At 47.6% G+C, this 14,321-nt stretch overlaps 1 protein-coding gene across 1 annotated transcript in view; it reads left to right on the top strand.

Annotated features, from left to right (window-relative positions):
• Positions 1–14,321, top strand: part of iqch (IQ motif containing H) — a 126,833-nt gene that overhangs the window by 99,811 nt on the left and 12,701 nt on the right. The window contains exons 18-20 of the mRNA XM_045207903.1: positions 1–76; positions 7,808–7,966; positions 11,258–11,383. The exon at positions 1–76 is cut by the window's left edge and continues 93 nt beyond it. Of these exons, the coding sequence (XP_045063838.1) occupies positions 1–76; positions 7,808–7,966; positions 11,258–11,383 (361 nt within the window). The remainder of the gene's footprint in view (positions 77–7,807; positions 7,967–11,257; positions 11,384–14,321) is intronic.

The following is a 14,321-nucleotide window of genomic DNA, read 5'->3' as shown; positions in this document are numbered from 1 at the left end:
TCTTCAACGCCGCATCACCGGACATGTCTCTCTGGACCTGGCCACATTCCTGGACCCTAGGACACTGGAGCAGCAGGTAGGAGAGACGGGGAGAAATATATATCGGTAGGTAGGTAGGTAGTCTCTCATGAAACCACTGCCTCCACAACCAGATGTATTAGCTAGCCAGGGCAGGTTCTGAGATTAGTAGGTAGGTAGCCAGTGGGTCATTGAATGAATAATGATGTAGGATCTTAATTTGAATCAGTTTGCTGCAGCAACAGGAAATGTGAATTATTATGTGGGTTATAATTAATGGGCAATTTTATAGGGGTTGATATATTTTTCGTACAGGAAAATCAAGTCTGAAACTTCAGAAGCCTTTTTAAACCTCAAATACACAACAATTGACTTGCAACAGGGTGATTAAATGAAAACCTACATCTGTAGCAGGCAGTCTTTTCTACAGTATAGTGTTCCCTCTCCCTCCAGTCCAGATCTGTGTGGTCGGTCACACCGTTGCAGTCAGAGGTCTAGGCTGTTATCATGCTGGTCAGAATGGGAGATCAATTTAGGGAAGCTATGGTTAGGTCAGGGAGGTATACACGAGTAGACAGCAGATAGAGCCATCTCTCTCTCTCTCTCTCTCTCTCTCTCTCTCTCTCTCTCTCTCTCTCTCTCTCTCTCTCTCTCTCTTCTCTGTCTCTCTGTCTCTCTGTCTCTCTGTCTCGCTCTCTCTCTCTCTCTCTCTCTCTGTCTCTCTCTCTCTCTGTCTCTCTGTCTCTCTCTCTCTCTGTCTCTCTGTCTCTCTCTCTCTCTCTCTCTCTCTCTCTCTCTCTGTCTCTCTCTCTCTCTCTCTCTCTCTCTCTCTCTCTCTCTCTCTCTCTCTCTCTCTCTCTCTCTCTCTCTCTCTCTCTCTCTCTCTCTCTCTCTCTCTCTCTCTCTCTCTCTCTCTCTCTCTCTCTCTCTCTGTCTGTCTGTCTCTCTCTCTCTCTGTCTCTCTCTCTCTCTCTCTGTCTCCTCTACTGCTCCCCTGGGGGCTGTGAACCAGGCAGGACAAACCACCTAATAAACTGTCAGCTCTCACTGTGTCAATAAACTGTCAGCTGTTACTGTGTCAATAAACTGTCAGCTGTTACTGTGTCAATAAACTGATGCTGCCCTCTGACCTTATATCAACCCCTGGACAGGCAGGGTAGCAGGGTCTGTTTAGGCTGTCTGTTTGTCAGACAATAGGTCATTCTAAAGAGATCTGATTGACTGCTTCTGGGGAATGCTCTACCTGCCTGCCTGCCTGCCTGCCTGCCTGCCTGCCTGCCTGCCTTCCTTCCTTCCTTCCTTCCTGCCTGCCTGCCTGCCTTCCTGCCTCCTGCCTGCCTTCCTTCCTGCCTGCCTGCCTGCCTGCCTTCCTCTGCCTGCCGCCTTCCTGCTGCCGCCTGCCTGCCTGCCTCGCCTTCCTGCCTTCCTGCCTGCCTGCCTTCCTGCCTTCCTGCCTGCCTGCCTGCCTGCCTGCCTGCCTGCCTGCCTGCCTTCCTGCCTGCCTGTGCCTGCCTGCCTTCCTTCATGCCTGCCTGGTCTTAGATCAGTACTCCTACTCTGAGACGGTTTGTGAATACGGGCCCTGGACTCCAGACTGAACTGCTCAGTTTCACCACATGATTTTCGATCCCAGGCTGGATGCTTACAGTATTCTGACGATGTCGGCCGTTGTCTACTTAGAACAACATGTATGAACGTAGCTGCTGTCGGCCGTTGTCTACTCAGAACAACATGTATGAACGTAGCTGCTGTCGGCCGGTCTACTCAGAACAACATGTATGAACGTAGCTGCTGTCAAGCCGGTCTACTCAGAACAACATGTATGAACGTAGCTGCTGTCGGCTGTTGTCTACTCAGAACAACATGTATGAACGTAGCTGCTGTCGGCCGGTCTACTCAGAACAACATGTATGAACGTAGCTGCTGTCAAGCCGGTCTACTCAGAACAACATGTATGAACGTAGCTGCTGTCGGCCGGTCTACTCAGAACAACATGTATGAACGTAGCTGCTGTCGGCCGGTCTACTCAGAACAACATGTATGAACGTAGCTGCTGTCGGCCGGTCTACTCAGAACAACATGTATGAACGTAGCTGCTGTAAGCGCTGTCTCGTCTCTTTGTCTTTAACCTCTCGGGGTTGATTGATGACGTTGGAAGCAGATTACTTTATGGTAGTTTAACCTATGCTCCTAGCATGTGGCTAGATTGACTCGGTATTGATCCGGAGGGGCTATAACCTCTGTGGTTTCCCTGACACACGGGTGATAGAATGCCCCTCCCAAGTCCCTGCTCTTTAGATTGGCTTGAAGATTAAAAACATACAATTCATGAAAACATATACAAAATTATATTTGTGTTTGTGGATGAATTTGTCTTCGGGGAGGGGGGGGCAGAGTGTTCAGAGGGGGGGGCAGAGTGTTCGGAGGGGGGGCAGTGTGTTCGGAGGGGGGGCAGTGTGTTCGGAGGGGGGGCAGTGTGTTCGGAGGGGGGGCAGTGTTCCACACCCTCTGATGTTAATGCATGCACCAGTAGGACTGCCAGGTAGAGACAACATTCTTAACATTTTACAACATTTTACAAGAACACATGTTACAAGATCACATTTCACAAGGCCACATTTTACAAGAACACATTTTTACAAAAACAAATTTGATCACTAGTGTACAATATATAATATAAACAGAACCCTTAATGAACTTCCATGTAGGCTACTTGTCAATAGTTATTGTACAATGTTTGCCTATTAGCAACATTTCAGTCATTTCCACCCAGGCTTTAGGTGGTTAAAATACAATTCTTGTTAAATACATTTCTATCATCATGCAGTTTTCTCCCTCGCTGGCTCTGTATTCTGGCATCCATGAATGGATCTGATATCTCCTAATGGAGTTAGGCTGCATCCGAAATGGCACCCTATTCCATATGTAGTGCACTACTTATGACCAGGGCCCACTCAGCCCACTGGTCTAACGCACCTCCACTGTCTCTCTGCCACTAGAGGGAGGCACCATATGGACTGAAGCTGGACATCAACGGACAGTCTGAGTCAAGCCTTTGACTGAAGCTGGACATCACCGGACAGTCTGAGTCAAGCCTTTGACTGAAGCTGGACATAATCAGACAGTCTGAGTCAAGCCTTTGACTGAAGCTGGACATCACCGACAGTCTGAGTCAAGCCTTTGACTGAAGCTGGACATAATCAGACAGTCTGAGTCAAGCCTTTGACTGAAGCTGACATCACCCGACAGTCTGAGTCAAGCCTTTGACTGAAGCTGGACATAATCAGACAGTCTGAGTCAAGCCTTTGACTGAAGCTGGACATCACCGGACAGTCTGAGTCAAGCCTTTGACTGAAGCTGGACATAATCAGACAGTCTGAGTCAAGCCTTTGACTGAAGCTGGACATCACCAGACAGTCTGAGTCAAGCCTTTGACTGAAGCTGGACATAATCAGACAGTCTGAGTCAAGCCTTTGACATGTAATTGTAGCGGGGAAATGTTAAAGTTGTCCATTAATGTTATACTGAGTGTTACATCTTTCTTACAAGGAAAGCCACAAAGTAGTCAATGCCAATCAGTATGTTGTGTGGCCAATGGAGACCAATCAGTATGGTCTGTGGCCAATGGAGACCAATCAGTATGGTCTGTGGCCAATGGAGACCAATCAGTATGGTGTGTGGCCAATGGAGACCAATCAGTATGGTGTGTGGCCAATGGAGACCAATCAGTATGTTGTGTGGCCAATGGAGACCAATCAGTATGTTGTGAATGGAGACCAATCAGTATGTTGTGTGGCCAATGGAGACCAATCAGTATGGTGTGTGGCCAATGGAGACCAATCAGTATGGTGTGGCCAATGGAGACCAATCAGTATGTTGTGTGGCCAATGGAGACCAATCAGTATGTTGTGTGGCCAATGGAGACCAATCAGTATGTTGTGTGGCCAATGGAGACCAATCAGTATGTTGTGTGGCCAATGGAGACCAATCAGTATGGTGTGTGGCCAATGGAGACCAATCAGTATGGTGTGTGGCCAATGGAGACCAATCAGTATGTTGTGTGGCCAATGGAGACCAATCAGTATGTTGTGTGGCCAATGGAGACCAATCAGTATGTTGTGTGGCCAATGGAGACCAATCAGTATGGTGTGTGGCCAATGGAGACCAATCAGTATGTTGTGGCCAATGGAGACCAATCAGTATGTTGTGTGGCCAATGGAGACCAATCAGTATGTTGTGTGGCCAATGAGACCAATCAGTATGTTGTGTGGCCAATGGAGACCAATCAGTGTAGTGTGGCCAATGGAGACCAATCAGTATGGTGTGTGGCCAATGGAGACCAATCAGTATGTTGTGTGGCCAATGAGACCAATCAGTATGTTGTGTGGCCAATGGAGACCAATCAGTATGTTCTGTGGCCAATGGAGACCAATCAGTATGTTGTGTGGCCAATGGAGACCAATCAGTATGTTGTGTGGCCAATGGAGACCAATCAGTATGGTCTGTGGCTAATGGAGACCAATCAGTATGGTCTGTGGCCAATGGAGACCAATCAGTATGGTCTGTGGCTGGAGACCAATCAGTATGGTGTGTGGCCAACTGGAGACCAATCCGTATGGTGTGTGGCCAATGGAGACCAATCAGTATGGTGTGTGGCCAATGGAGACCAATCAGTATGTTGTGTGGCCAATGGAGACCAATCAGTATGTTGTGTGGCCAATGGAGACCAATCAGTATGTTGTGTGGCCGGGAGACCAATCAGTTGGTGTGTGGCATACGAGACCAGTATGGTGTGTGGCCAATGGAGACCAATCAGTATGTTGTGTGGCCAATGGAGAGCCAATCAGTATGTTGTGTGGCCATTGAGACCAATCAGTATGTTGTGTGGCCAATGGAGACCAATCAGTATGTTGTGTGGCCAATGGAGACCAATCAGTATGTTGTGGGCTAATGGAGACCAATCAGTATGGTCTGTGGCCAATGGAGACCAATCAGTATGGTGTGTGGCCAATGGAGACCAATCAGTATGGTGTGTGGCCAAGGAGACCAATCAGTATGTTGTGTGGCAATGGAGACCAATCAGTATGTTGTGTGGCCAATGGAGACCAATCAGTATGGTGTGTGGCCAATGGAGACCAATCAGTATGTTGTGTGGGCCATGGAGACCAATCAGTATGTTGTGGCCAATGGAGACCAATCAGTATGGTGTGGCCAATTGAGACCAATCAGTATGTTGTGTGGCCAATGGAGACCAATCAGTATGTTTGTGGCCACTGGAGACCAATCAGTATGGTGTGTGGCCAATGGAGACCAATCAGTATGGTGTGTGGCCAATGGAGACCAATCAGTATGGTGTGTGGCCAATGGAGACCAATCAGTATGGTGTGTGGCCAATGGAGACCAATCAGTATGTTGGGTGGCCAATGGAGACCAATCAGTATGGTGTGTGGCCAATGGAGACCAATCAGTATGGTGTGTGGCCAATGGAGACCAATCAGTATGTTGTGTGGCCAACGGAGACCAATCAGTATGGTCTGTGGCCAACGGAGACCAATCAGTATGGTGTGTGGCCAACGGAGACCAATCAGTATGGTGTGTGGCCAACGGAGACCAATCAGTATGGTGTGTGACATTCAAAATACATCCGTCACTATATCACCTTGACATCACATGGACCTTCACATCACATGGATTTTCACATCACCTGGACCTTCACATCACCCGGACCTTCACATCACATGGACCTTCACAACCGTCTCTATATCACCTGGATCTTCACATCACCTGGACCTTGGGACCGTGTGGAACTTCCCGTTCCATAGTTCTGTTCCCCAGTTATATTTATAACTATATTAATGGTAAAGGAGGCATAAAATGGTTGAGTTGGTTTGCTGCAGTTTTAACATGCATTGCTATGATTAGCATGAATTGAATAGGTTTGTCAGACAGACAGGATGGAGTCTAAGATCCTCCCTTCCTCTCATCTCCCCCCACAGACCACATAGACAGACAGAGGAGTGGGTGCATCCACCTTGTATACGTCCCAAATGGTACCCCTATTCCCTTAAAGCGCACTACCTTTTTGTGTTAGGACCCTGGTCAGTAGTAGTACGCTATAAAACATGTAGTGTGCCATTCGAGGGACACGTCTGCATTTTCAAAATCCCAATAGATTCAGACCTGTAGCCGGAGAGCTGCATCTCCTTTTATGTGACGAGGACGGAGGAGGAGGAGAGGAGGAGGAGGAGGAGGAGGAGGAGGAGGAGGAGGAGGAGGAGGAGGAGGGTCACATCCCTGTGTGTTTGCCCTTGTCGTCCGCCTCCTCTAGTGTGATGGGGCCTCAGCTGGAGTACCGCACAGGGTTTTAATGGAACCTCTACAGAACCTACAGGGGCCAGCTGCTCTACTGTCCAGGCTTAGACCTCAACAGCCCTTTGTTAACGCTGACAATGAACGAGGCAGACACTGGGGGGGTTGGGTTCTTACGGTGTGTGTGTGTGTGTTTGTCTAGAATCTGTCAGTCCGTCACCCAGCCTAGTGCCTGGTATTAACCTGACAGGAGTTTAGTTAACACAGGATCAATAGATAGGGTTACAGACTGCACTCAGATATGTACTTAGACCTGCAAGCAGGGCACAGTGTCCACTTTGGCTTGAGCCTCTACTGACGGAGAGCTACCCTTAGTGTAGTCAGTGGGTTATGTTGGGGTGGGGTTGTTTTTTTTTCACTCTGTCTGTGCGTGTGTGTTGTGTGTATGTGCCTGTGTATGTGTGTGTGTGTGTGTGTGTGTGTGTGTGTGTGCTTGTGTGTGTGTGTGTGTGTGTGTGTGTGTGGTTCAGGAGTCAAGCAGCCATTTGCATGGTGCGTCAGCAGCAGTGTTTACTGTGACGAATAAGAGCACTGAGGAGAGCCAGGTGACAGCTCCCACTGCCGCTCAGTTATTAACAACTCCTTCAGCTGGGATTTATGTCTCTCAATGCGGAGAGGCCACAGCTAATGGAGTCCCAAACGACACCCTATTCGCTATGTAGTGCGCTACTTTTGACCAGAGCTCCATTGGCCCTGGTCAAAAGTAGTGCACTAGATAGAGGGAATAGGGTGTCGTTTTGGGACCCCATCCCAGGTTATTACGGGGAAATTAGCCATGTTTAAACAGTGGGCCACGACCAGATGACCAGTCTTGACCCCTTTAATATACTTATAATGATGTCATTTACCATGCACAGTCTGGAATTAGTCTCTCTGTCTCCGTAGAGATCAGCTGAAGAGCTAGGTATTGGGCTGGCAGACAGGGGAACACACACACACACACACACACACGAGAGAGAGAAGCTATACATGCCTTATTTCAAACTGTAGTATCCACATCTCTAAAGCTGGGGACATTAACAGTGTTTCTCTCCCCTAATGCCCCTCACGGTGGATCATATCAGGAGGACTAAAAGGTATTAATGCGGCAGTTGTTTTTTTTACACTGTCCGATAATGATCTAATAATAATCTTAAATGTGTATTGATTGATTTCAGATGAAGCTACGACCTTAAGGACTGTATCTGATTACTATAAATGCTTGTTGGTTTTTATATTAAACCGGTTTGTTTCTGTTTGAATGTGGAGTTGTATTCCCTTAATCCTGATGTGAGTCTCTGTGCAGTAGCATGAAGAACTAAAAGGTCCTGATAAAACACACCATCTGATAGAAACACACCACTATTAAAAGTCATTTTAGTTGTTTTCATGTCAGTTCATTGACTGAGTGGTGATGTGATGTGGCTATTCTTCTGTTTAGGTGTGGGCAGTAGACCTGGACCTAAGCTATAGTAACCAGCTGGCCATGACCCAGCTGATGCTGATGATGACGGGGGGAAACCTGGACTGTCGGACCAGTCGTCTGGAGGTCCCCCTCACCAAGCCGTGCCCGCGCAAGAAAGGATCCAAACAACCTGCTGTAGGCTTTTCTTTAGTTTCACATCTCTGTTATCCTAAAACAGATTTTAGAATCCTGTTTCTTCCTGTAGAATGCCCCATGACCCCCATGACACACATGACCTCCATGACCCCCCCATGACCCCCATGACCCCCACTGACCTGCTTCTCACCCCCCCACCACCTCCTCCACCACCTCCACCTCCTCCACAACCCCCACCTCCTCCACCACCACCCCCACCACCACCACCTCCTCCTCCTCCACCACCCCCCACCTCCTCCACCACCACCTCCACCTCCTCCTCCACCACCTCCTCCTCCCACCACCCCCCACTACCTCCACCTCCTCCTCCACCACCCCCCCACCTCCTCCTCCTCCACCTCCTCCTCCTCCACCACCCCCACCACCTCCACCTCCTCCTCCACCACCCCCCACTACCTCCACCTCCTCCTCCACCACCCCCACCTCCTCCTCCTCCTCCACCTCCACCACCCCCACCACCTCCACCACCCCCACCACCTCCACCTCCTCCTCTTCCACCTCCTCCACCTCCACCACCTCCTCCTCCACCTCCTCCTCCTCCACCTCCACCTCCTCCTCCACCACCCACACTACCTCCACCTCCTCCACCACCTCCTCCTCCACCACCCCCATCACCTCCTCCACCTCCTCCTCCACCTCCTCCACCTCCACCTCCTCCTCCAACACCCCTCAGGCCTTATTGCTTAAATCTATCATTGAATATTATCTTAGTGTGTCACAATAAGATCCACCCACAGTGTTTATTTATTTAAATACAACTAAATAGTGTAATTACGCCCTCCCTGCTCTGGCCTGAACCCAACTGGTGCTTAGCCGCTAAATTAATCCATTATCATTTTGACTGATGAGCCTGGATAATGAAGCCATTAATAATGCATAGATGTAGTGTTCATTATGCATGCTGTGTTGTGTGTTTTTGCCTGCCTGAACAGAGCGCCGCATTAGATCAGCTTGACAGGCATCAGCCCTCTAAACAATACACTCCTTTTATTAAGGGAGACAACAGGAGTCTACGCTTGTTAGTCCACGACTGCTGTTATTTTATCAAACATCCTTTTACATTCATTTAGTGTGTGTGTGTGTGTGTGTGTGTGTGTGTGTGTGTGTGTGTGTGTTCGTATGTGCGTGAGTGCGCTTGTGTGTGTGTCTCAATGCACCAGTAACACAACATTATGTCTCAGACCCTGTGCTCTGCTGCGTGATAATGTCTTTAGAACTGGCCTATCATTAGAGACCACTGGATATTACAAACACAATTAAATCCCTGCTGGGCAGACAGCCTTTTATTGTTGTGTGAGGAGACTGAGGAGACTGGCTCTGACAAATGGAAGCACACAGCCATCACAACGAGTTCTGGGCTGAAGCTGGGTTTCTGAAGCAGACCGGGGCTTTTAGTCCTGCTGCTGGGTCTCTGAAGCGGACCGGGGCTTTTAGTCCTGCTGCTGGGTCTCTGAAGCAGACCGGGGCTTTTAGTCCTGCTGCTGGGTCTCTGAAGCGGACCAGGGCTTTTAGTCCTGCTGCTGGGTCTCTGAAGCAGACCGGGGCTTTTAGTCCTGCTGCTGGGTCTCTGAAGCAGACCGGGGCTTTTAGTCCTGCTGCTGGGTCTCTGAAGCAGACCGGGGCTTTTAATCCTGCTGCTGGGTCTCTGAAGCAGACCGGGGCTTTTAGTCCTGCTGCTGGGTCTCTGAAACAGACCGGGGCTTTTAGTCCTGCTGCTGGGTTTCTGAAGCAGACCGGGGCTTTTAGTCCTGCTGCTGGGTCTCTGAAGCAGACCGGGGCTTTTAGTCCTGCTGCTGGGTCTCTGAAGCAGACCGGGGCAACCGTCTAGATCCCTCTGAACCCTGACCTCTGAACTAATCAACCTTTCTAGTGTTTACTTAACTTAGGACACACTGTCTCTGAGTCAGTTGGCTTCTACGTAATAACTGTTATGGATAGAAGTATTGTGCTGTTGTGTGTTTGCCCATAGTAATAGAATGGTACATTCAGACAAATTGCCATTGTCTTAGAGGCTTTGGCCTTTATTTTGCCTCACTATTCTGATTGTGTTCTTTATCCCGAAAGTAAAACTAAGACTATTGGAGTCATGATGCTATCAACTGTATCATGTATCTGGCACCACATGTCAGTGACCTGGCATGTCTTTTCAAACATTAATTTGTTCCTCCCTCCAATTAATTATGGAAGGCCCAACAGTTAACCCACATGTGCCCCTGCTGCCCCAGCGCTCATCATGTTCGCTAATCACACATACTCCCCAAACACCGTTATTACAATCACACAGTATACTCCCCAACCCCAACACTGTCTGACCCTAAGGACGTGTGTAGGAACTTCAGCGATCTCTACTCCATCCACACTGGCACCACAATGCTCCATGACAATTAAACTTTAACCCAGGATGTAATTCAATATTATGCCCATAATAATGAGGTGATCTGCCACACACCCCGGCCAATAGGTTCAACATTATGCTCCATAATAATGAAGTGATCTGCCACACACATTAGATTACTGAACCCTCAAAGGTACAGTATAGATGCTATTGTTAAAGGTCGAATTTGGGCAAAAACACCAGGTAATTTAATGCTAACAATTTTTGGGGGGGATGAATAAGATATTTGGATACAGAAGTGCCTTTTCTTACCGATCTCTACAGCTTCCGTCCAAAAACAAATCCTGTGAAACGACAACACAAACTGGAGGAGTTACTGGCTAGCTACAGTGGCTAGCTTAGCTAACGAACTAGCTACATCACGTCAACGCATACTGGAGGAGTTACTGGCTAGCTACAGTGGCTAGCTTAGCTAACGAACTAGCTACATCGGTCGCGGCGTGCATGACCAGAATGACACCAAAGGCACACCCCATTTCTGTTCGAAAATTTTGAAAGGGGCAGAGTTAGACCGTTTTTCGTGGCGAAAGTCGACCTTTAAAACCAAATAGGAGTGATAATACACCATCCACCCACCAGGCTTCATACATCTTATTTACCTCTCACACAATCTGTCTCTCTGACTTCATCTCTTTACATTGTAGTCATTTAGCAGACACTCTTATCCATAGCGACTTACAGTAGCGAGTGCATACATTTTCATATTTGTTCGTACTGGTCCCCCCGTGGGAATCGAACCCACAACGCTGGCGTTGCAAGTGCCACGCTCTACCAACTGAGCCACACGGGACCGATCTCTTCTCAGCTTCCTGTCTCTGTGGCTTCATCTTCATTCTTCTTAATGATTCTAGTAATGGTAACGGTTCTCTCTACAGCTCCCAGCGGTGGCCAGTCACTACGCTGTCCTGGGGAGCCGGCTACTCCACACCAACCTGTCCATGGTGCACTACAATGTCTTCTTCCAGATGTGCAAGGCTCAAGGCATCGGCTTCGACATCAAGGTACAGCGTTGTCTCAGTGTAGCCTAAACACAGAGTTACATATGGGGTAAACAAAACATAAAGTCATAAATACAACAGAAAATATAAAAAATATATATACAGTCTGTGCAAATGTAGCATGTTATGGAGGTATCAGTATATCCTAAATGTTGCTGTATCAATGGCAAGTAACAATATAGTGGTTTTACAACGGCACCTGTTTTACAACGGCACCTGTGAACCAATAAAAACTGTTTTATTGTTTTATTTTATTTTATTTAACCTTTATTTAACCAGGTAAGCCAGTTGAGAACAAGTTCTCATTTACAACTGCGACCTGGCCAAGATAAAGCAAAGCAGTGCGATAAAAACAACAACAACACAGAGTTACATATGGGGTAAAACAAAACATAAAGTCAAAAATACTACAGAAAATCTATATACAGTGTGTGCAAATGTAGTAAATTATGGCGGTAAGGCAATAAATAGGCCATAGTGCAAAAATAGTTACAATTTCGTATTAACACTGGAGTGATAGATGTGCAAAAGATGATGTGCAAATAGAGATACTAGGGTGCAAATGAGCAAAATAAATAACAATATGGGGATGAGGTAGTTGGATGGGCTTATTTCAGAATGGCTGTGTGCAGGTGCAGTGATCGGTAAGCTGCTCTGACAACTGATGCTTAAAGTTAGTGAGGGAGATAAGAGTCTCCAGCTTCAGACATTTTTGCAGTTCGTTCCAGTCATTGGCAGCAGAGAACTGGAAGGAATGGCGGCCAAAGGAGGTGTTGGCTTTGGGGGTGACCAGTGAGATATACCTGCTGGAGAGCAGACTACGGGTGGGTGTTGCTATGGTGACCAGTGAGCTAAGATAAGACGGGGATTTGCCTAGCAGAGATTTATAGATGGCCTGGAGCCAGTGGGTTTGGCGACTAATATTTAGTGAGGGCCAGCCAACAAGAGCGTACAGGTCACAATGGTGGGTAGTATATGGGGCTTTGGTGACAAAACGGATGGCACTGTGATAGACTACATCCAATTTGCTGAGTAGAGTGTTGGAGGCTATTTTGTAAATGACATCGCCGAAGTCAAGGATCGGTAGGATAGTCCGTTTTATGAGGGCATGTTTGGCAGCATGAGTGAAGGAGGCTTTTTTTCGAAATTCAAGGTTTTTTCTTTATTTTTACTATTTTCTACATTGTAGAATAATAGTGAAGACATCAAAACTATGAAGTAACACATATGGAATCATGTAGTAACCAAAAAAGTGTTAAACAAATCAAAATATATTTTATATTTGAGATTCTTCAAAGTAGCCACCCTTTGCCTTGATGACAGCTTTGCACACTCTTGGCATTCTCCCAACCAGCTTCATGAGGTAGTCACCCGGATTCATCGCTACCAGCTTGCTGCAACAAAATGGACGTTGAGGTCTGGCTAATCATCCTGAGCTAGGCCCATCTCCCATCTCCCGGCTATCTACCTCTCTGTCAATGTGACGGGACCACCTAGTGTTGACACGGAGCCCAGCCGATCCTACTCGACTGGTCTGCCGACGAAATCGTCTGATGAGGTAGATTTTACAACAGGCTTCCCGTTACGACGTTGACCACGAAGATTCCATCTGCTAGCCCCGGCCTGCTAGCACACGCTAGCCGTGCCCTCTTGCTCGCTAGTGCTTTAGCAGCCCCCGAACTACCTCCGAACTATCCTATTGCTGTTCACCGGACCTTATAACTCAGCTATACAGCTGATGTCTGCTGGACTGTTCCTTCTTACGGTACTGCATCCTGTTTATGTTTAGCCTCAGCCCAAACTGTGTCGTCATTACCAGCTGTTGTCTTAGCTCTCTCAAATTACACCTTGATTGCTTTATGCCTCTCTCCCTTGTCAATATGGTTAGCTTATTGTTGTTTCGGTTATTTCTAATTGTACTATTTCACTGTAGATCCCCCAGCCCAGCTAAACCTGCCTTAGATAGCTCCTTTGTCCCACCCCCATACATGCGGAGACCGACTCAATTGGTGCCTCCAGTGATGCTATCTCTTTCATTGTTACCCAACGCTTAGGTTTACCTCCACTTTACTCATATCCTTCCATATCCTTGTCTGTACATAATGCCCTGAATCTTTTCTACAACGCCCGGAAATCTGCCCCCTTTATTCTATGTACCCAACGCACTAGAAGACCAGTTCTTAAAGCCTTTAGCCTTATCCTTATTCTAGTCCTCCTCTGTTCCTCTGGTGATGTAGAGGCTAACCCAGGCCCTGCAGCCCTCAGTATCACTCCTACTCCCCAGGCGCTATCATTTGCTGACTTCTGTAATCGCAAAAGTCTTGGTTTCTTGCACGTAAATATCAGAAGTCTACTTCCTAAGTTTGAGTTATTCACTGTGTTAGCACACTCCGCCAACCCTGATGTTCTAGCAGTGTCTGAATCCTGGCTTAGGAAGGCCACCAAAAATTCTGAAATGTCCATCCCCAACTATAACATTTTCCGTCTAGATAGAACTGCCAAAGGGGGTGGAGTTGCAATCTACTGTAGAGATAGCCTGCAGAGCTCTATCATACTATCCAGGTCTGTGCCCAAACAGTTTGAGCTTCTACTTCTAAAAATCCACCTTTCCAGAAATAAGTCTCTCACTGTTGCCGCTTGCTACAGACCCCCCTCAGCCCCCAGCTGTGCCCTGGATACCATATGTGAATTGATTGCCCCCCATTTATCCTCAGAGTTCGTACTGCTTGGTGACCTAAATTGGGATATGCTTAACACCCCGGCCATCCTACAATCCAAACTAGATGCCCTCAATCTCACACAAATTATCAACGAACCTACCAGGTACAACCCTAAATCCGTAAACATGGGTACCCTCATAGATATCATCCTGACTAACTTACCCTCTAAATACACCTCCGCTGTCTTCAACCAGGATCTCAGCGATCACTGCCTTATTGCC

Source organism: Coregonus clupeaformis, chromosome 26 (genome assembly GCF_020615455.1).
Source record: "Coregonus clupeaformis isolate EN_2021a chromosome 26, ASM2061545v1, whole genome shotgun sequence".
NCBI classification, from domain to species: Eukaryota; Metazoa; Chordata; class Actinopteri; order Salmoniformes; family Salmonidae; genus Coregonus; species Coregonus clupeaformis.
This window is presented reverse-complemented; position numbering and strand designations above follow the sequence as displayed.